Below are 21,149 nucleotides of genomic sequence, written 5' to 3' on the forward strand. Positions count from 1 at the left end.
CTCATAGAACTCCAATAAATTTGTCAGACACGACTTCCCCTTAACGAAACCGTGCTGCGTCTGCTCTATCAAACAATTCCCCTCAAGATGCCTCGCTATTTCCGCCTTGATGACGGATTCTAACATTTTACCTACAACAGACGTTAAACTAACCGGCCTATAATTCCCTGCCTTTTGCCTGCCACCCTTCTTAAACAACGGTGTAACATTAGCCGTTTTCCAATCTTCCAGCACTTCCCCGGAATCCAGCGACGTTTGGAAAATAACCACTATCCACTATCACCTCCGCCATTTCTTTCAGAACCCTCGGATACATTCCATCCGGTCCTGGGGACTTGTCCACAATCAGTCCCTCCAGTCTGTCGAGCACCGCCTCTCTAGTAACAATAATGTCATTGAGACCCTCCTGTCCTACCATCTTTCCATCGCTAACACCCGGCAAATTATTCACGTCCTCCTCCGTGAAGACCGAAACAAAAAAGTTATTCAAGTCCTCAGCCATTTCCCCATCCACTACCACTAAGTGCCCCCTCTCATCCTCTAAGGGTCCAACGTTCACCCTAGCCAGCCTCTTCCTTTTTACATATTTATAAAAACTCTTGCTATCCTTTTTTATATTAAGCGCTAGCCCAGCTTCATAGTTCATCCTACCCTTCTTTATCAACTTCTTTGTCAATCTTTGTTGACTTTTAAACCTCTCCCAATCCTCTTCTCGCCCACTACTCTTAGCTACTCTAAACGCCTCCGCTTTTAATTTAACACTTTCCTTCACCTCCTTCGTTATCCACGGCTTATTACCTCTCCTCCTACGGTCCTTTTTAACCATCGGAATAAATTTCTGCTGAGCACCAAGAAAGATCTCCTTAAAGATCCTCCACTGCCCCTCAGCAGACCTACCTTCCAACGCGCTCCCCCAGTCAACATTCGCCAATTCTTCTCTCATCCTTCCGTACTCCCCTCTGTTCAAACAAAGGACGCGTGTCCGGGAACCCATTTTCTCCTCCTCCATCTGCACCAGAAACTCCACCATACAATGATCACTTTCCCCAAGAGGATCCTTCACCACAAGGTCCATAATTCTACCCGCCTCGATACATAACACCAGATCCAAGATAACTCGCTCCCTCGTCGGCTCCAACACACACTGTTCAAGGAAACTATCCCGGACTTACTTGATCTTTCTCTGCACCTTAGCTATGACTGTAACACTACAATCTGCACTCTCTCATTTCCTTCTCTATGAATGGTATGTTTTGCGAGAAACAATACTTTTCACTGAATGTTAATACATGCGACAATCAAATCAAATAAAATCAAATGGGTATTTAAGCGGCAGATGGAATTTAACCCTGAAATATGTGTGATGATACACTTCGGAAGGACTAATTTGACAAGGAAGTATTCAATGAACTGCAAAACACTCAGAGGTTCTGTAGAACAAAGACCTTGGGGCGTTTGTCCATGGATCGCTGAGAACGAAGGGCATGTTAGTAGAGTGGTAAAAAGGGCACATGGAACACTTGCCTTTATCAATCGAGGCATAGATTACAAAAGCAGGGATGTCCTGTTGGAGTTATATGGAATTTTGATGAGACCACAGCTAAACATAGAAACGTAGAAATTAGAAGCAGGAGTAGCCTATTCAGCCCTTTGAGTCTGCTCTGCCATGCATTTTGATCATGGCTGATCATCAAATTCAATATGCTGATCCCACCTTCCATCCATGTCCCTTGATCCATTTAGCCTCACAAGCTATATCTAATTTCTTCTTGAAATCACACAATGTTTTGGCCTCAATTACTTTCTGTGGGAGGTAATTTCACAGATTCACCACTCTTTGAATGAAGAAATTTCTCCTTAGTTCAGTCCTAAAAAGTTTACTCCTGTTGACAGGGGTCTCCTTTTGAAGCTATGTATTGTTCAACTTAAGCCAAATACAGAAACTCATGAAACTCAGTGAATTGATTTTAAGTCCTGACTTTATTAAGAACATAAGAATATAAGAAATAGGAGCAGGAGTAGGCTATCTAGCCCCTTGAGCCTGCCCCGCCATTCAATAAGTTCATGGCTGATCTGAAGTTGATCAATTCCACTTACCCGCTTGCTCCCCATGACCCTTAATTCCCTTATCGATCAGAAATCTATCTGCCTGTGACTTAAACATATTCAACAAGGTAGCCTCCACCACTTCAATGGGCAGAGAATTCCAGAGACTCACCCCCCTTTGAGTGAAGAAGTTCCTCCTCAACTCTGTTCTAAACTGACCCCTCCTTATTTTGAGGCTGTGCCCTCTAGTTCTGGTTTCCTTTCTAAGTGGAGAGAATCTCTCTACCTCTATCCTATTTAGCCCCTTCATTATCTTGTAAGTCTCTATAAGATCCCCCCTCAGTGTTCTAAACTCCAATGAGTACAGGCCCAGTCTACTCAATCTCCCCTCATAAGCTAACCCCGTCATCTCTGGTATCAACCTGGTGAACCTTCTCTGTACTCCCTCCAAGGCCAATATATCCTTTCACAAATGCGGTGACCAAAATTGCACACAGTACTCTAGTTGTGGCCTCACCAGTGCCTTTTACAGTTGCAGCAAGACCTCCCTGCTTTTACACTCCATCCCCCTCGCGATAAAGGCCAACATTCTATTCGCCTTCTTGATCACCTGCTGTACCTGCAGACTGAGTTTTTGTGATTCGTGCACAAGGACCCCCAGGTCCCTCTGCACAATAGCATGTTGTAATTTTTCACCATTTAAATAATAGCCCATTTTACTATTATTTCTTCCAAAGTGGATAACTTCACATTTGCCAACGTTATACTCCATCTGCCAGATCCTCACTCAGCCTATCCAAATCTCTCTGCAGACTTTCCGCATCCTCCACGCAATTTGCTTTCCCACTCATCTTTCTGTCATCAGCAAACTTTGTTATTAACCAAACAATCGAATGGGAGAATAATATAAAGTAGTGTTGTGCCTACCGCACAGTCTATTTTAATCCTTATATGGTGGACAAATAACTGTGAGTAGACACCTGGTTAGTTCAATCAATATTGATTTAAGACACACAATCAATAATAACCTACCCAGCCAACAATAAGTTATTTTCACAGAAAATACGAGAGTTCAAGTCAAATTAAGACCTTGACTTAAACTTCATGTGACTGGCAAGTACCCAAGCCTTTATCTGTGGCTGGTCTCGGTTGTCCTCTGTGTAGTCTGGTCCTGTACTCTGACTCTGGCCTTCCTTCCTTCTCGGGTGTGGTGGCTTTCCTCATGCTGGTTGTCGTTGGCGATGGTCATAAGTTCATAAGAAATAGGAGCAGGAGTAGGCCATCTAGCCCTTCGAGCTTGCCCCGCCATTCAATGTACACCCAATGTACTTCAATGTACAAAGTCACCAGTGTTGTAACTCGTTTGTGGAGTCAGAGAGAGAGATTCTTGGTTGTGCAGCACCCTTTATACCCTGTTGGGTTTCGCGCTCCTTTTGGCCGTTGCCAAACAATCGACCAGGACATGATCACCGTGATCAATAAAGTCCAATCAATGCTGCCACACCAATCTCTGGGTGTGTCCCCAGTGGCCATGTATGTAGATGCTGGGGGCACCTAGGGTTCACACATTCCTCCCAAATAAGGGGTTATGGTGCCCTTATGCCTGGTAAACAACCCAGTTTGACCAGAAAGTCTCTTTTGTCCTGGAGATGACCCATATCCTGTGATTTCACTCATCTGGGTAGCAGCCTGTTTGTCTCTGTTTTTAAACTGCAGCCTGTCATTTTAGTTCTTGCTTAATTGTCCCAGAGTGCTTTACAAATCGCCATTTTAGATGGCCCATTTGGCCCCATTAGCATAGCACCTCAGGTAGAGAATGCAGGCAGCCCAATATCACTCTGAAAAACCATGCCTCCGTGAGGGCAATTAAACATTTTCAAAATCATAATTCCCACCTTTCCAGTAGGCATTATCCAATAAACAATAATACAAATCAATCAATAATCATCTCTGTCATCAACTCCAGCCAATAACAATTTACATCCTGGACTCATGGGTCTTATTTGTCCTTAATTTTGGATGTTACCTTCAGCAACACAGGAAGCTGGACTGTGAAATGGGAGAATGATTCTCACAGACTCAAACCCACGTGACACTCGTCCAACCCGGAGAAAATCCCTATGTTTGTCTTGCACCTGCATTATATGTTTTGGGTCAACTAGTTCTATTCATTAAACTGGCACTAGCCATTTTGTTTCCTGCAACTCCTGATAAAGGATTCTCAGAGGCTTTTTCCCAGGGCTCCTCACCATCGTGACTTGGAAATATATCACCATTCCTTCACTGCTGTAGGGTCAAAATCCTGGAATTCCCTCCATATCAGTACTACACCTTGGACTGCAATGATTCAAAAAGGCAGCTTACCGCCTTCTGAAGGGCAACTAGGAATGGGTAATAAATATTGGCCTGGTCAGCAATGCCCAAATCCTGTAAATGAACAAAGAAAATATTTGCTTCAGTTGATTAAGCAGTTTTGTCTTATCTAGCTTCCTGAATACTTAAAATGTGTCTTTATGTTGCACAGTCAAATTTCTTGCATACTGTTGATGTAATAATGTCTCTCTTTTTGTGCCCTAAATTTGGTTTTCTTCATTCCTAATTCCTGTAAAATGTTTTAATTTATTTCAAAGGAGTTTCATATAATTGTCAAATTCAATGTAATGCATTGGCATCACATATCCCAGAAAAATTAATCTTGCTAAATAATCATATACAACATTTCTTTTAGATTACCATGGCATCAGAGATTTATGTTATGAAATGAGAACCTGACTCTGAATTTTAAAATTTGCTATCTAACCATGGTTTGATTATTAATCCCTATATTAGGTAGCCTTTCTTACATGTAAGAGAAAAATTGTCTGATGTGCAGTTTTTTTGGGCGTGTGTCTTTTTCAATCAGTAAATCCGCTTTGTTATTTTCTGGCACTGTGAGTACTACAGCTCTCCAGTGTACAAATTCTTCCCTGATAATAGTTGAAGTCCTACTCTCATGTAATTCAAGTAACATAATGAATTATCACTGTGAGGCAACTGGATTTCTGTTGTCAAGTTGATGCCTGACTTAAGCTGAGGGTGGGAGTTATGGACAGCAGAGGACATCTGTCCACCCATAAAACCCAAGCCCAGTTCTTGTGTATGAATATATGTCAATTCTAGCAAATATAAATGAGCCACATTACGAGCTTGCCTGATTATTTTAAATAGGTTGTTACTGTAGCTATTAGGCTATTGAAAATTATTCAGGGAGTATTGTCCAATTGTAGAATCGCACTTAACAGTGGATATTTCTTTTGCCATTTGCAAGTGTGAGCTAGTTGAGTATTGATCCGTTTATACATTATTTTTAGACATGGCTAGAGCTGGATTCTCAAATTACTGATGCAGCTAATGGAGCAAAGGACAATGTGAAGTTTCTGCAAGCATTGGAGAAAGTCTGTGAGCCACTTTATGATTCCGACCCAGTAAGCTTTTTTAAGGAATTTTCATTATAGATACTTCTAAAGTTTAAACATGCATGATAGAGTTCAGCTTGTGGATGGTGGACTTCTCGATATGATGCAACTAATTTTCAAATATGAGATTTTAATTGCTTCAAGACATCGATGATTAAATTTAATGTTTTGGACAAGACGCCAGCTACATCTTGTGTGCATTAGATGTATGATGTTAAACCAGCCTAGCCATCTTTATCGTGTTTCCTAATTGTTGCATCCATTGCTGCATATCCAGTTTTTTGTAGTGAGCATTTCTCCATTTGTGAAACACTTTAATTTTCTTTATGTAAATAATTTTAACATAAAGGAACATGTTGTGAGAAACGCAGCTCACAGTTAAACAATTTAGTCAAGTCACGTTCTGAAGGAGCAAGATATTTTATTTAACGTTCTTGCAAGACCGGGTGTCCAATAAAATAGACACACCTTACATCGATTTGCAGCACATTTTTATACTTTTTTACAAGCATTGTAATGGCTTTGCAATGTATTGTTCTCCCCTAATTGGTGGTCCCTGTCCCATCTATGTGTTGTCATTCCCCTATTGGCTCGAGGTGCCCCAAGTTTCCGTCCCCTCTACTCCCCATCTAACAATGTCTTCTGTTATCACAAGAGTGCGTTAGTAAACTCATCCATCTTATCCAACACTTTTACATGTCCAGTTTAGATTGGCGGTAATCAATCCTTTGCCAACTTAATCACTGCTGTCCCGACTATCTCAGTGACCTTTTTCCCCCTTTTATGCTTAGTTGTAAAACAACACATCTTGTATACCATTTGCTTTTTATAACTTGGACCCACACATCTGGTGTTATTCCTACACCACAGGCAGTCTTTTTATTGTCCCTGACTATTGCTCTGTTAGCAGCAGCGAATTTTATGCCCTATGTTTGTGACTAAGATCACAGTTGTTTCCATAATGTGGGTTATCAATGTGCCTGACTATATCCAGCCTACCTAACTTTAGGCTATTTCTCTATGGTGAACAGATATATGTGTTAACAGCATCTTTACCTGTTGCTCACAATGTGATTTAAGGGTGGGTGTAGATTAAAACTTGTGTTATTTGAAGTGGTTTGTAAAGCCAGCTCCAATCCACCAACTCCCGCATCTCAGTCCGGTACATTAGACTTGATATTTGCAACTCTCTTGGGAAAGGAGAGTTGGCAATTAACATGCATTAATTGTGGTCTAGAAGATTGTTCTTATACAAAATAATCTCTGGAGTCTCAAATACAGAACGATTGTTTATTTCAACACATTGGGTGAGCTCTCCTAAAAGGATACCTCTGAAGCAGGACTCTGTCCAGCTAAGGAATCATTTATACATTGAGAAGCATGCAGACAGTACATGCTTGAATTCAACATTGTCTATTTTGGATTTAATTTAAATAAATGCCTTTGATTGCAGATTTTCATGAGGCAGAGTGTCTACTATCCCAGGCATTATCTAACCTCCCTACCTCCCAGGGGCCACTCATTCTATTTCTGGTGTCTGTTGCTGACAGGTTTTATCTTGTTTATTTATTAGTCACAAGTAAGGCTTACATTAACACTGCAATGAAGTTACTGTGAAATTCCCCTAGTCGCTACAGTTCAGTACCTGTTCGCGTCAATGCTCCTAACCAGCACATCTTTTGGAATGTGGGAGGAAAATGGAGCAACCAGAGGAAATCCACACAGACACAGGGAGAATGTGCAAACTCCACACAGATACTGACCTAAGCTGGGAATTGAACCCAGGTTCCTGGCGCTATGAAGCAGCAGTACTAATCACTGTGCTACCGTGTCGCCCCACTTAAACTATCTATATCCCTTTGCAGACGTTCAGTGTCCTCTGCACACTTTGTTCTACCATTCATCTCTACCAGGCTTGCTCTTATACTGGAGCTGTTTGCGAAATCAGGTCTTTGATGAGCACAAAGGTCACCAGGCGTTCATGCTTTTGATATGGACTCCGAAGATAGAAACATAGAAACTTAGAAAAACTACTGCACAATACAGGCCCTTTGGCCCACAAAGTTGTGCCGAACATGTCCCTACCTTAGAGATTACTAGGCTTAACTATAACCCACTATCTTACTAAGTTCCATGTACTTATCTAAAAGTCTTTTAAAAGACTTTTAGATAAGTACCGCCTCCACTACAGTTGTTGGCAGCCCATTCCACACATCCACCACTCTGAGAGAAAAACTTACCCCTGACACCTCCTCTGTACCTACTTCCCAGCACCTTAAACCTGTGTCCTCTTGTGGCAACCATTTCAGCCCTGGGAAAAAGCCTCTGACTATCCACTCAGTCAATACCTCTCAACATCTTATACACCTCTATCAGGTCATCCCTCATCCTTCGTCTCTCCAAGGAGAAAAGGCCAAGCTCCCTCAACCTATCCTCATAAAGCATGCTCCCCAATCCAGGCAACATCCTTGTAAATCTCCTCTGCACCCTTTCTATGGCTTCCACATCCTTTCTGTAATGAGGCGACCAGAACTGAGCACAGTACTCCAAGTGAGGTCTGACCAGGAACCTATATAGGTGCAACATTATCTCTCAACTCCTAAACTCAATTCCTCGATTGGTGAAGGCCAGTACACCATACGTCTTCTTATCCACAGATTCAACCTGCGCAGCTGCTTTGAGCGTCCTATGAACTCGGATCCCAAGATACTTCTGATCTTCTACACAGCCAAGAGTCCTACCATTATTATTATATTCTGCCATCCTATTTGACCTGCCAAAATGAACCACTTCACACTTATCTGGGTTGGACTCTATCTGCCACTTCTCCGCCCAGTCTTGCATCCTATCTCGCTGCAACTTCTGACATCCCTGCACACTATCCATAACACCTTAACCTCTGTGTCAGCAAACTTACCAACCCATCCCTCCACTTCCTCACCCAGGTCATTTATAAAAATCACAAAGAGTAAGGGTCCCAGAACAGATCCGTGGGGCATTCCACTGGTGACCGACCTCCATGCAGAATAGGACCCATCTATAACCACTCTTTGCCTTCTGTGGGCAAGCCAGTTCTGGATCCACAAAGCAATGTCCCATTGGATCCTATGCCCCCTCACTTTCTCAATAAGCCTTGCATGGGGCACTTTATCAAATGCCTTGCTGAAGTCCATATATACTGCATCTACTGCTCTTCCTTCATCAATGTGTTTAGTCACATCTTCAAAAAATTCAATCAGGCTCATAAGGCATGATCTGACTTTGACAAAGCTATGCTGGCTATTCTTAATCATATTATACCTCTCCAAATGTTCATATATCTTGCCTCTCAGGATCTTCTCCATCAACTTACCAACTACTAGGTTAGACTCACTGGTCTATAATTTCCAGGGCTATCTCCAATCCCTTTCTTGAATAAAGGAACAACATCCGCAATCCTCCAATCCTCCGGAACCTCTCCCGTCTCCATTGATGATGCAAAGATCATTGCCATAGGCTCAGCAATCTCTTCCCTCGCCTCCCACAGTAGCCTGGGGTACATCCCACCCGGTCCCGGCGACTTATCTAACTTGATGCTTTTCGAAAGCTCCAACACATACTCTTTCCTGATATCTACATGCTCAAGCTTTTCAATCCGCTGCAAAGTCTGCACCACAACCACCAAGATCTTTTTCCGTAGTGAATACTGAAGTAAAGTATTCATTAAGTACCTATGCTATTTCTTCCGGTTTCACACAAACTTTCCCACCGTCACACTTGGCAGGTCCTATTCGTTCATGTCTTATCCTCTTGCTCTTCACATACTTGTAGAATGCTTTGGAATTTTCCTTAATCCTACGTGCCAAGGCCTTCTCATGACCCCTTCTGGCTTTTCTAATTTCCTTCTTAAGATCCTTTCTGTTAGCCGTATACTCTTCTAGACATCTAACATTACCTAGCTCTCTGAACCTTTTGTAAGCTTTTCTTTTCTTCTTGACTAGATTCATTACAACTCTCATGCACCACGGTTCCTGTAACATACCATAATTTCCCAGTCTCATTGGAACGTTGCTATGCAGAACTCCAGAAAGGTTGGGGAGAGTGGGAATCAAATTTAAGTGACTGGGACAGACGAAGCTTGTTGGCAGTGTGAGAGAGAGGATAGGATGTGGAGAGGCCATCGTTGGACTGGGGTAAACGCAGTAAGAAGTCTCACAACACCAGGTTTAAGTCCAACCGATTTATTTGATAATAATCTCAGAAGCTTTTGGGGTTTCTCCCTTTGTCAGGTGATTGGAGAATTCTGGCCTCAGACAGAGCATATAACAGCATAGACAGTTTACAGATTACTGATTAGAATGCAAGTCTTTACAACTAACCTGCTATTCAACTCTTAAAGAGGCTGACAACGTGAGTGAAAAGAGCATTAAGCACAGGTTAAAGAGATTCCACTCACTCACCACCCTCTGAGTGAAAAACTTACCCCTGATATCTCTTCTGTACCTGCTCCCCAGCACCTTAAACCTGTGTCCTCTCGTAGCGACCATTTCAGCCCTGGGAAATAGCCTCCGAGAATCCACCCGATCTATACCTCTCAACATCTTATAAACCTCTATCAGGTCGCCTCTCAACCTTCGTCTCTCCAGGGAGAAGAGACCTAGCTCCCTCAACCAATCTTCATAAGGCGTGCCTCCCAATCCAGGCAACATTTTTGTAAATCTCCTCTGCACCCTCTCAATAACTTCCACATCCTTCCTGTAGTGAAGCGACCAGAACTGCGCACAGTACTCCAAGTGGGGTCTGACAAGGGTCTTATAAAGTTGCAGCATTACCTCCCAACTCCTAAACTCAATCCCTCGATTAATGAAGGCTAGCACACCATATGCCTTCCTGACCATATCCTCCACCTGCGAGGCTGATTTAAGAGTCCTATAGACCCAGACCCCAAAGTCCTTCTGCTCCTCAACACTGCTAAGACTCCTACCCTTGAAATTGTACTCCTTCATCCCATTGGTCCTGCCAAAATGGACCACTACACATTTATCTGCATTGAAGTCCATCTGCCACTTCTCCGCCCAGTCTTGCATCCTAGCTATGTCACACTGCAACTTCTGACATCCCTCCAGACTATCCACAACACCACCAACCTTCGTATTGTCGGCAAACTTACTAACCCATCCCTCCACTTCCTCGTCCAGGTCATTTATGAAAATGACAAACAGCAAGGGTCCTAGAACAGATCCCTGGGGCAGTCCACTAGTGACCGACCTCCATGCAGAAAAGACCCATCCACAACCACTCTCTGCCTTCCGCAGGCAAGCCAGTTCTGGATCCACAAGGCCAAAGCCCCTTGGATCCCATGCCCTCTCACCTTCTCAAGAAGTCTTGCATGATCAGGTGAAAGGGGAAAAAAAAATCAGAAATGCACCTGGTTTCTCAGCTCCTCTATCAGGTTTGTTTTTCAGAGATCCTTACGTACTTGATGCAAGAACAAGACACTGATCTGTATAAGAAAACCCAGTCCTTTATTCTCAAGCAAGTACAAGCTCTCTGAGGATCGTTATACTAACTCAGAACAGTGTCCTGAGCTTAGCCGAGCGATACCCTCTCGAACGGGGGGATTCTCCCCCTTTATACTCTTTTTACAGCAATTAGTCACGTACACACAGTGTAACTTCACCCAGATCACATGCTTAGCAACAGCAAAAGTAAGTACAAATACAGTATGTAAGTAAAAAGATGTCAAAAATCCACCCCCCCCTCGGTTGCCATCGAAACTTCACGTCCACCATTGCTCCAGTGTGAGATAGCAACCGTCCTCATATATCTTGGGACGTTACTTTGCCCATAAAGAGAATGTTATAGAACAGTACAGGCCTTTTGACCCTCAATGTTGTGCTGAGCTATTTCTGATCGAAAGATCAAGCTACCCCAGTCCCTATCATTCTGGTGTGCTCCATGTGCCTATCCAATAACCATCTGAAAGTTCCTAAGTGTCCAACCCCGCTATCACAGCAGGCAGTGCATTCCATACCCCAATCATTCTCTGAGTAAAGAATCTACCTCGGACATCCCTCCTATATCTCTCACCATGAACCTTAAAGTTATGCCCCCTAGTAACAGCTACATCCACCCGAGGAAATAGTCTCTGCACATCTACTCTATCTATCCCCCTCATCATCTTATAAACCTGTATGAAGTCACCTCCTATCCTCCTCCGCTCCAAGGAGAAAAGCACCAGTTCCCTCAATCTTTCCGCACTCTCTACAATGCTTCCACATCCTTCCTATAGTAAGGTGACCAGAACCGCACACAATACCCGAAATGTGGTCTCACCAAGGACCTGTATAGTTGCAGCATAATCCCATGACTCTTAAACTCAAACCCCTTGTTAATAAACGCTGACCCACTATAAGACTTCTTCACAGCTCTATCCATTTGAGTGGCAATCTTCTTCTTATCTCCTTCAAACAAGGACAGCATTTAGCCAAGTCCAGTCTAGACTGTTTTAATAAAGCAAAAGTTTCATTATATTTCACTATTTACAAGGCCAGGATGACAATTCAGAATAGGGAGTATCAGCACAGGTTGTTTCAAACAAGATGCAGTTAATCAGAGCTTTAAGCTAACGGAGACTTTTCACTTGATCTTAAAGCAACCAGCTGCATTTGCAATTTTGCAGGATCTCAGCTTGCAAAACTTTTTTACAAATGGCCAAGGTCATTGGAGATTCATGGGATGTTAACCCCTTAACATCTCATTCCCTCCTTTTATCATTCCATGATAACACTAACCTCTTTAGAGGGGAATTTGTGCTCTATGATATGCTAGGCATTGGCAGACACCCTTCAATAAGTCTAGCAGTAGGCAAACTACTAGGATAATGACTCCCATGTGCATCAGCATCCCTCCCCAGTCTCCAAAGAAGTTACCAAAAGGCCATCAGCCAGAAGGATTGTAGTTCTTAAAGTGTTGCCCTTCAGCCCTAATTTTGTCAGCTGTCTTTTTAATATGCTCAGCTAAATCAGTGATATTGTCGGAGGAGTCTGGAATGTACGTACAGCACTCAGAGTCTATTAGGGCACAGGTGCCTCCTGTTGCTGTCAACAAGTAATCTAAAGCCATTCGATTTTGGAATACTGCCAATAGTATAGCTATGACTTCGGCTGAAACTTCGGAGATAGCAGTGCTCACATCCTCTATTCCATCCGCAGTATCATTAGCTATTTTCTCAAGAGCTGGTGCCATATTGATCCGCTCCTTGGCTGCCTTTGCTGTCTCATAGGAAGAAAAGGCTATCATCCAAAACTGTTGAGCTTCATTGTTGGCCCATTTAGTCTTAACAGATGTACCTTGGGTGGAGATGCAGGGAGTCATAATATCGGACATAGGGGACCACATACGCTAGATAGCAAGATCCAGACCAGTCCCAGGGAAGCCAAGGATAGGCATTATCTCCACAGACAAAATAGGTGCCATTATACGCTACCGTATCTCCTAATAGGCTGGGATTGGCTGGGAAACTGTTGTCATTGGGGCATGTAATTTTTCTCCCTTCACAACCCCAACCCTTCACATTCCTTTGTTAAGAGGAAGGCATCCTGTATGAACATCCCAGTTTGTGTAGTGGAACAAGAAACTTTTTTTCTTTCCGGTTGGGATAGGTAATATTAAACTGTTGAATGCAGTAGCTATGGCCAACGGGTATGGTTCCGTTTCTTATCAGGCAGATAGATCCTCTTTGTTGATTTTTTACAACAAAGTGGTGTGGGGGGTCTATCTATCATATTTGGGTTGGTAATGGTTCTTAAAAGAATACGTTATATTACACCTCTCTGCAAATGAGTGATATTTTTGCCCGAAGGTACCCATAGAGGGACAACCTGCCCGTTAACTTTTATGAAGCCTGTAGGCTTGAACACAGCCCTCATTCCGTTTTTATTTTGATACAAAATCCATTCTATCATTTCCTGGAGGTTGAGAGGAATAGGGAACAGAGGAATCTCTTCTTTAGCATATGGTGGTATGTGTGTGCAGACCCAACACCCACTTACATTAAATTTTATAGCATACTCATAAGACATGTACAAAAAGGTGTTAGAGTGAAATCATCCATTGTCAGTCCATCTTTCAAACTCCTCTTCTGTACTGATTCGGAGGGTGGAAAAAAAGGGCCAGGAGGCCAAGAATTAGGAAACACACCTTCATGATGAACCACTTAGCTGTGGTGGTCCACCGCTTGCAATCAGCGATTCTGTCCTTTAACTGCCATCGGAGTTTGGAGAAGCACTTGAAATGGTCCATTCCACTTTGGTCCAAGTTTGGGGCTATCCCAATCTGGAATCAGCACAAAGTCTCCTTTCTGCGGTCCGGGGAAGTACTGCTGTGGGTCAGAACCTTGATCCGGCGTCCGTGGAGTTGATCCAAAAGCACACTGTACCTGTGAATGAAGAAACTTGAAAGACGATGTTAGCTGTCGGACGTACTTCTGCATTTGATCACCCATAACGTGTAAATCTATCTGGGTGGGCGGGCTTATATTTGCATCCCGGGTGTTCTACTGGGTCAGCCATAAATTATTTCTGCCGCCGAAAGTCCAGTAGTAGAGTGAACATAGAACATAGAACATTACAGTGCAGTACAGGCCCTTCGGCCCTCGATGTTGCGCCGACCAGTGGAACCAATCTAATGACCCTCTAACCTAAACTATTCCAGTGTTATCCATATGCCTATCCACTGACCATTTGAACGCCCTTAAAGTTGGCGAGTCCACAACTGCTGCAGGCAGGGCATTCCGCAACCTTACTACCATCTGAGTAAAGAATCTACCTCTGACATAAGAACATAAGAAATAGGAGCAGGAGTAGGCCATTTAGCCCTTCGAGCCTGCCCCGCCATTCAATAAGATCATGGCTGATCTGTCGTGGCTCAGTTCCACTTTCCCGCCCTCTCCCCATAACCCTTAATACCCTTGCCTATCAAAAACCTATCAACCCGCATCTTAAATATATTTAGCGAGGCAGCCTCCACCACTTCGACGGGCAGAGAATTCCAGAGATTCACCACCCTTTGAGTGAAGAAGTTCCTCCTCAACTCCGTTCTAAACCGCCCCCCCTTTATCTTGAGGCTGTGCCCTCTAGTCCTACTGTCCTTTCTGAGCGGGAAGAGCCTCTCTACCTCTATCCTATCCATCCCCTTCATCATCTTATATGTCTCAATGAGATCTCCCCTCATTCTTCTAAACTCTAACGAGTACAAGCCTAGTTTATTCAGCCTCTCCTCATAGTTCAACCTCCTCAACTCCGGTATCAGCCTAGTAAACCTCCTCTGCACTCCCTCCAAGGCCAAAACATCCTTGCGTAAGTGCGGCGACCAAAACTGCACACAGTACTGCAGCTGCGGCCTCACCAGTGCCCTGTACAGTTGCAGCAAGACCTCCCCACTTTTATATTCAATCCCCCTCGCTATGAAGGCCAGCATCCCATTTGCCTTCCTGACCACCTGCTGCACCTGCAGGCTGGGTTTTTGCGACTCATGCACAAGGACCCCGAGGTCCCTCTGCACCGTCGCATGCTGCAGTTTTTCGCCACGTAAGTAATAGTCCTTCCTACCATTATTCCTATCAAAGTGGACAACTTGCCAACATTAAATTCCATTTGCCAGTTCCTGGCCCATTCGCCCAGCCTATCTAGATCCTTCTGCAGAATTTCCACGCCCTCCGCACAATTTGCCGTTCCACCAATCTTGGTGTCATCAGCAAATTTCGACACCATACACTCGGTTCCCTCCTCCAGATCATCTGTATAAATGGTAAATAGCTGAGGCCCCAGCACCGACCCCTGGGGCACTCCACTAGTCACCAACCGCCAATCCGAATAGCACCCATTGACTCCCACTCTCTGCCCCCTATTTGACAGCCAATCCCCTATCCACGCTAACACCCTACCCCCAACTCCATGCCCTCTAACCTTCTGTAATAACCTCTTGTGCGGCACCTTATCAAACGCCTTCTGAAAATCAAGAAAGACCACATCCACCGGCTCTCCTCTATCCACCGCCCTAGACACATCCTCATAGAACTCCAATAAATTCGTCAGACACGACCTCCCCTTCACGAAACCGTGCTGCGTCTGCTCTATCAAACAATTCTCCTCAAGATGCCTCGCTATTTTCTCCTTGATCACGGATTCTAACATTTTACCTACAACAGACGTTAAACTAACCCTGCCTTTTGCCTGCCACCCTTCTTAAACAACGGCGTAACATTAGCTGTTTTCCAATCTTCCGGCACTTCCCCGGAATCCAGCGATGTTTGGAAAATAATCACCAAGGCATCCACTATCACCTCCGCCATTTCTTTCAGAACCCTTGGATGCATTCCATCCGGTCCTGGGGACTTGAAACATAAGAACATAAGAAATAGGAGCAGGAGTAGGCCATCTAGCCCTTCGAGCCTGCCCCGCCATTCAATAAGATCATGGCTGATCTAAACTTGTCCACAATCAGTCCTTCCAGTCTGTCGAGCACTGCCTCTCTAGTAACAATAATGTCACTCAGGCCCTCCACTCCTCCCATCTTTCCATCGCTAACACCCGGAAAATTATTCATGTCCTCCTTCGTGAAGACCGAAACAAAAAAGTTATTCAAGGCCTCAGCCATTTCCCCATCCCCTACCACTAAGTCCTCCCTCTCATCCCCTAAGAGCCCAACGTTCACCCTAGTCAGCCTCTTCCTTTCTATATATTTATAAAAACTCTTACTATCCTTTTTTATATTAAGCGCTAGCCCAGCTTCATAGTTTCTCCTACCCTTCTTTATCAACTTCTTTGTCATTCTTTGTTGATATTTAAACCTCTCCCAATCCTCTTCTTGCCCACTACTCTTAGCTACTCTAAACGCATCCGCTTAATTTAACACTTTCCTTTACCTCCTTCGTTACCCCCAGCTGATTATCTCTCCTCCTACGATCCTTTTTAACCATCGGAATAAATTTCTGCTGAGCACCAAGAAAGATCTCCTTAAAGATCCTCTACTGTTCCTCAGCAGATCTACCTTCCAATGCGCTTCCCCAATCAACATTCGCCAATTCCTCTCTCACCTTGTCGTACTCCCCTCTGTTCAAACAAAGGATACACGTCCGGGAACCCACTTTCTCCTCCTCCATCTGCATCAGAAACTCCACCATACAATAATCACTCTTCCCAAGAGGATCCTTCACCACAAGGTCCCTATAATTACCACTCGTTAATTTAAAGCTATGTCCCCTTGTGTTAGCCATCACCATCCGAGGTAAAAGGCTCTCACTGTCCACCCTATCCAATCCATTGATCATCTTGTATGCCTCAATCAGGTCACCTCGTAAGCTTCTTCTCTCCAACGAAAATAACCTCAAGTCCCTCAGCCTTTCCTCATAAGACCTTCCCACCATACCAGGCAACATCCTGGTAAACCTCCTCTGCACCCTTTCCAATGCCTCCACATCTTTCTTATAATGCGGCGACCAAAACTGTAAAGTGAGGCCGTACCAGAGTTTTGTACACTTGTAACATGACCTCACGGCTCCTAAATTCAATCCCTCTACCAATAAAAGCTGACACACCGTACGCCTTCTTAACAACTTTATCAACTTGGGTGCCAACTTTCAGGGAGCTATGCACATGTACCCCAAGATCTTTCTGCTCATCAACACTACTGAGAGTCCTTCCATTAGCCCTATATTCTGTACTCCTGTTATTCTTACCAAAGTGAATCACCTCACACTTTTCCGTATTAAACTCCATCTGCCACCTCTCGGCCCAGCTCTGCAGCTTATCTGTGCCCCTCTGCAAACTGTAACATCCATCCTCACTGTCTACAACTCCTCCAACTTTGGTGTCGTCAGCAAATTTACTAATCCATCCTTCTACACCCTCATCTAGGTCATTTATAAAAATGACAAACAGCAGTGGCCCCAAAACAGACCCTTGAGGTACACCACCTGTAACTGAACTCCAGGTTGAATATTTCCCATCAACCACCACCCTCTGTCTTCTATCAGCTAGCCAATTTCTGATCCAAACTGCTAAATCACCCTCAATCCCATGCATCTGCATTTTCTGCAATAGCTTACCATGGGAAACCTTATCAAACGCTTTGCTAAAATCCATATACGCCACGTCAACTGCCTTACCCTTATCCATCTCTTTGGTCACCTTTTCAAAAAGCTCGATAAGATTTGTGAGGCACGACCTACCCTTCACAAAACCGTGTTGACTATCCCTAATCAATTTATTTCTCGCTAGATGATTATCAATCCTATCCCTTATAATTCTTTCCAAAACTTTGCCCACAACAGAAGTAAGGCTCACGGTCTATAATTCCCAGGATGGTCTCTATTCCCCTTCTTGAACAAGGGGACAACATTTGCTATCCTCCAGTCTTCCGGCACTATACCTGAAGCCAGTGATGACATGAAGATCAAAGCCAAAGGCTCTGCAATCTCCTCCCTAGCCTCCCAGAGAATCCTAGGGTAAATCCCATCCAGCCCAGGGGACTTATCTATTTTCACACTCTTAAGAATTGCTAACACCTCCTCCTTATGTACTTCAATCCCGTCTAGTCTACTACTTGGTATCACAGTATTCTCCTCGACTACACTGACTTTTTCCTGCGTGAATATTGACGAAAAATACTCATTCAGTGCCTCTCCTATCTCTTCAGGCTCCACGCACAACTTCCCACTGCTGTCTCTGACTGCCCCTCATCTTGCCCTAACTAATCTTTTATTCTTGACATGCCTGTAGAAAGCTTTAGGATTTTCCTTGATCCTATCCACCAAAGTCTTCTCATGTCCCCTTCTAGCTCTTCTTAACTCTCTCTTTAGCTCCTTCCTGGCTAATTTATAACTCTCCAGTGCCCTAACTGAGCCTTCACGTCTCATCTTTACATAAGCCTCCTTCTTCCTCTTCACCAGAGATTCAACTTCCTTCGTACTCCACACTTCCCTCGCTCGACCACTTCCTCCCTGCCTGACAGGTACGTATTTATCAAGGACTCGCAGTAGCTGCTCCTTGAATAAGCTCCACATTTCAGATGTTCCCAGCCCCTGCAGTTTCCTACTCCACCCTATGTAACATAAGTCTCGCCTAATAGCCTCATAATTACCTTTCCCCCAGCTATAACTTCTGCCCTTTGGTATATGCCTATCTCTTTCCATCACTAAGGTAAACGTAACCAAATCGTGGTCACTATCACCTACTTTCAAGTCTAACACTTGGTGTGGTTCATTACGCAGTATCAAATCCAATGTAGCCTCACCTCTTGTTGGCCTATCTACATACTGTGTCATGAAACCTTCCTGCACACATTGGACAAAAACTGGCCCCTCTAACATGCTTGAAATATAGCTTTTCCAATCGATATTTGTAAAGTTAAAGTCCCCCATAACAACTACCCTGTTACTTTCGCACCTATCCAGGATCACCTTTGCAATCCTTTCCTCCCCATCTCTGGAACTTTTTGGAGGCCTATAAAAAACTCCCAACAGTGTGATCTCTCCTTTCCTGTTTCTAATCTCAGCCCATACTACCTCAATAGACAGGTCCACATCAAATGTCCTTTCTGCCACCGTAATACTGTCCTTGACTAACAATGCCACGCCTCCCCCTCTTCTACCACCTTCTCTGCTCTGACTGAAACATCTGATCCCCAGAACCTGCAACAACCATTCCTGTCCCTGCTCTATCCATGTCTCTGTAGTGGCCACAACATCGAAGTCCTAGGCACCAATCCAGGGTGCAAGTTCGTCCACCTTATTGCGTATGCTCCTCGCATTAAAGTATACACACTTCAAACCACCCTCCCGCCTGCCAATACACTGCTGTGACCTAGAAACCTTATCCATGACCTCCCTATTCTCATCCTCCTGTACATTGGAACTACAGTTCAGGTTCCCATCCCCCCTCTGAATCCCCCCTCTGAGTGGGGCATTATTGTCGTGTGGCGTAGACCTAGAGGCAAAACCTTTAATCAGTTAAGGCCGGTTTCGAACGTCAACTTAGTCAATTTAGCTTTAAGAGTTCCATTCGCTCTTTCCAGTATTCCTGCTGCCTGGGGGTGGTAGGCACAGTGGAATTGTTATTGGATGTGTAACGCATCACACCATTCCTTATTGATTTTTCCTACAAAGTGGTGGCCATTATTTGAACTAATTTGTCAAGGCACCCCAAACCTTGGTATTACTTCAGTTGGTAACAATTTTACTACCGTCAAGGCCTTGTGTATCGTTGGGAAAGCCTCTATCCATCTACTAAATACATCAACAATCACAAGACAATACTTATAGCAATGTACATGCGGCAATTCAATAAAATCTAGCTAAATACATTCAAATGGTCCACCTGGCAAGGGTGTTCTTCCTGGTGAGCATCTCACTCCTTGACCAACATTGTTTTGTTGGCATTTCAAACATGATGCTATACAAGACTGGGCTGCCTCAGCTAGTCGGGGGTTCCACCAGATACGGAGCAGAAAGAGAAGGCCAAGAGGGTACTGCCAAGGAGCGCCACCCCGCAGCGGCCGAAACATGCCCAGGCAAGCGCTGAGCCTGGTGGGAGGTGAAGAGGGCTACAATGGCATGTGAGGTGTAGACAGTAAGGGCTTGATGGAGAGTAATTCCCTCCTTGCCAAGGTGGGTATCAGAATGAAGACTGTTAGCGTGAGTGGGTAAAACGACCACTACGGACTCAGGGTATAGTTCAATAACAGCACAGCTTTATTTTCTTGTACGTTGACGGAGGTGCAGTCAGGACATACAATCGGACTGTCCCGAAAGCACTCTAAAGGTCCGCTGCAACAGGCTATAGTTATACCTGAACTTTGGTGTAGTATGCGATTCAAATGCTAATACTTTATTTACAGTATTCGACTTTAGCCATCCTGTCTTGATGTTTTCGAGTGTTAGAACGATTGTTTTAAGTGTGTGTTAATTGTTTTTGTCTGATTGGTTATTAATAGTCTGGAATCTCTGGGGTTTGAACAATGGGTGTGTGATTGATCTCAAAGATTTTGAGGGGCCATGGATGTTTCCTTAGCCATGCTAATTTTTAGGTGTCTCCATAGGTTGTTTGACTGGTTTAGAAGTGCTGATTTGGTGGGGTGGGGATATGTTTTTTAATTTAGTTCCTGTAGGTGCCATCCTCTCCAGCTTCCCTTGTGCGCTAGCCCTCATTTGCATCCTAAAAACATGCTCTTGCCTGCTAATCTGTGTCTGGAGACACAGTGGAGAGGCTCTGAGTGTAATTTTAGCCTGCTTCCATATTGTGTGCCCAGTTTCATAAAATTTATTGTCTGTTAACAAGACAATGAATGAGTAAAGGCAACAAAGCATCAGGTATACACGCTTGGCTGATTGGGGTAACCCAAAGGCCTGATGACGCAGAATGCGAACATCCGTGTGCCTTCCAAATATCCTTTTCATAGGCAGGGGTGTCCCCCTGCAAGCGCTGAACAGTGACAATATTTGGCATGCCTGTCGTGTTCGAAGAAGGCAAGCAATTTATCGCCTGCTTGCTCATAAAGGGCACAATAAAAGTTTGATCTGCAGCAGCTTGTTTGGCAGCCTGATCAGCCCGAGCTTTGCCCTGAGTAACTGCAGAGTCATTGGAGGCATGGGCAGCGCATTTGATAATA

At 44.1% G+C, this 21,149-nt stretch overlaps 1 protein-coding gene across 1 annotated transcript in view; it reads left to right on the forward strand.

Annotated features, from left to right (window-relative positions):
- Nucleotides 1-21,149, forward strand: part of LOC145345624 (dynein axonemal heavy chain 8-like) — a gene marked incomplete at its 3' end in the record, with an annotated part of 1,250,971 nt that overhangs the window by 165,856 nt on the left and 1,063,966 nt on the right. The window contains exon 9 of the mRNA XM_080193458.1: nt 5,397-5,510. Within this exon, the coding sequence (XP_080049584.1) occupies nt 5,397-5,510 (114 nt within the window). The remainder of the gene's footprint in view (nt 1-5,396; nt 5,511-21,149) is intronic.

This window comes from Carcharhinus amblyrhynchos, chromosome 7, assembly GCF_965287045.1.
Source record: "Carcharhinus amblyrhynchos chromosome 7, sCarAmb.v2.hapA, whole genome shotgun sequence".
Lineage (NCBI taxonomy): Eukaryota > Metazoa > Chordata > Chondrichthyes > Carcharhiniformes > Carcharhinidae > Carcharhinus > Carcharhinus amblyrhynchos.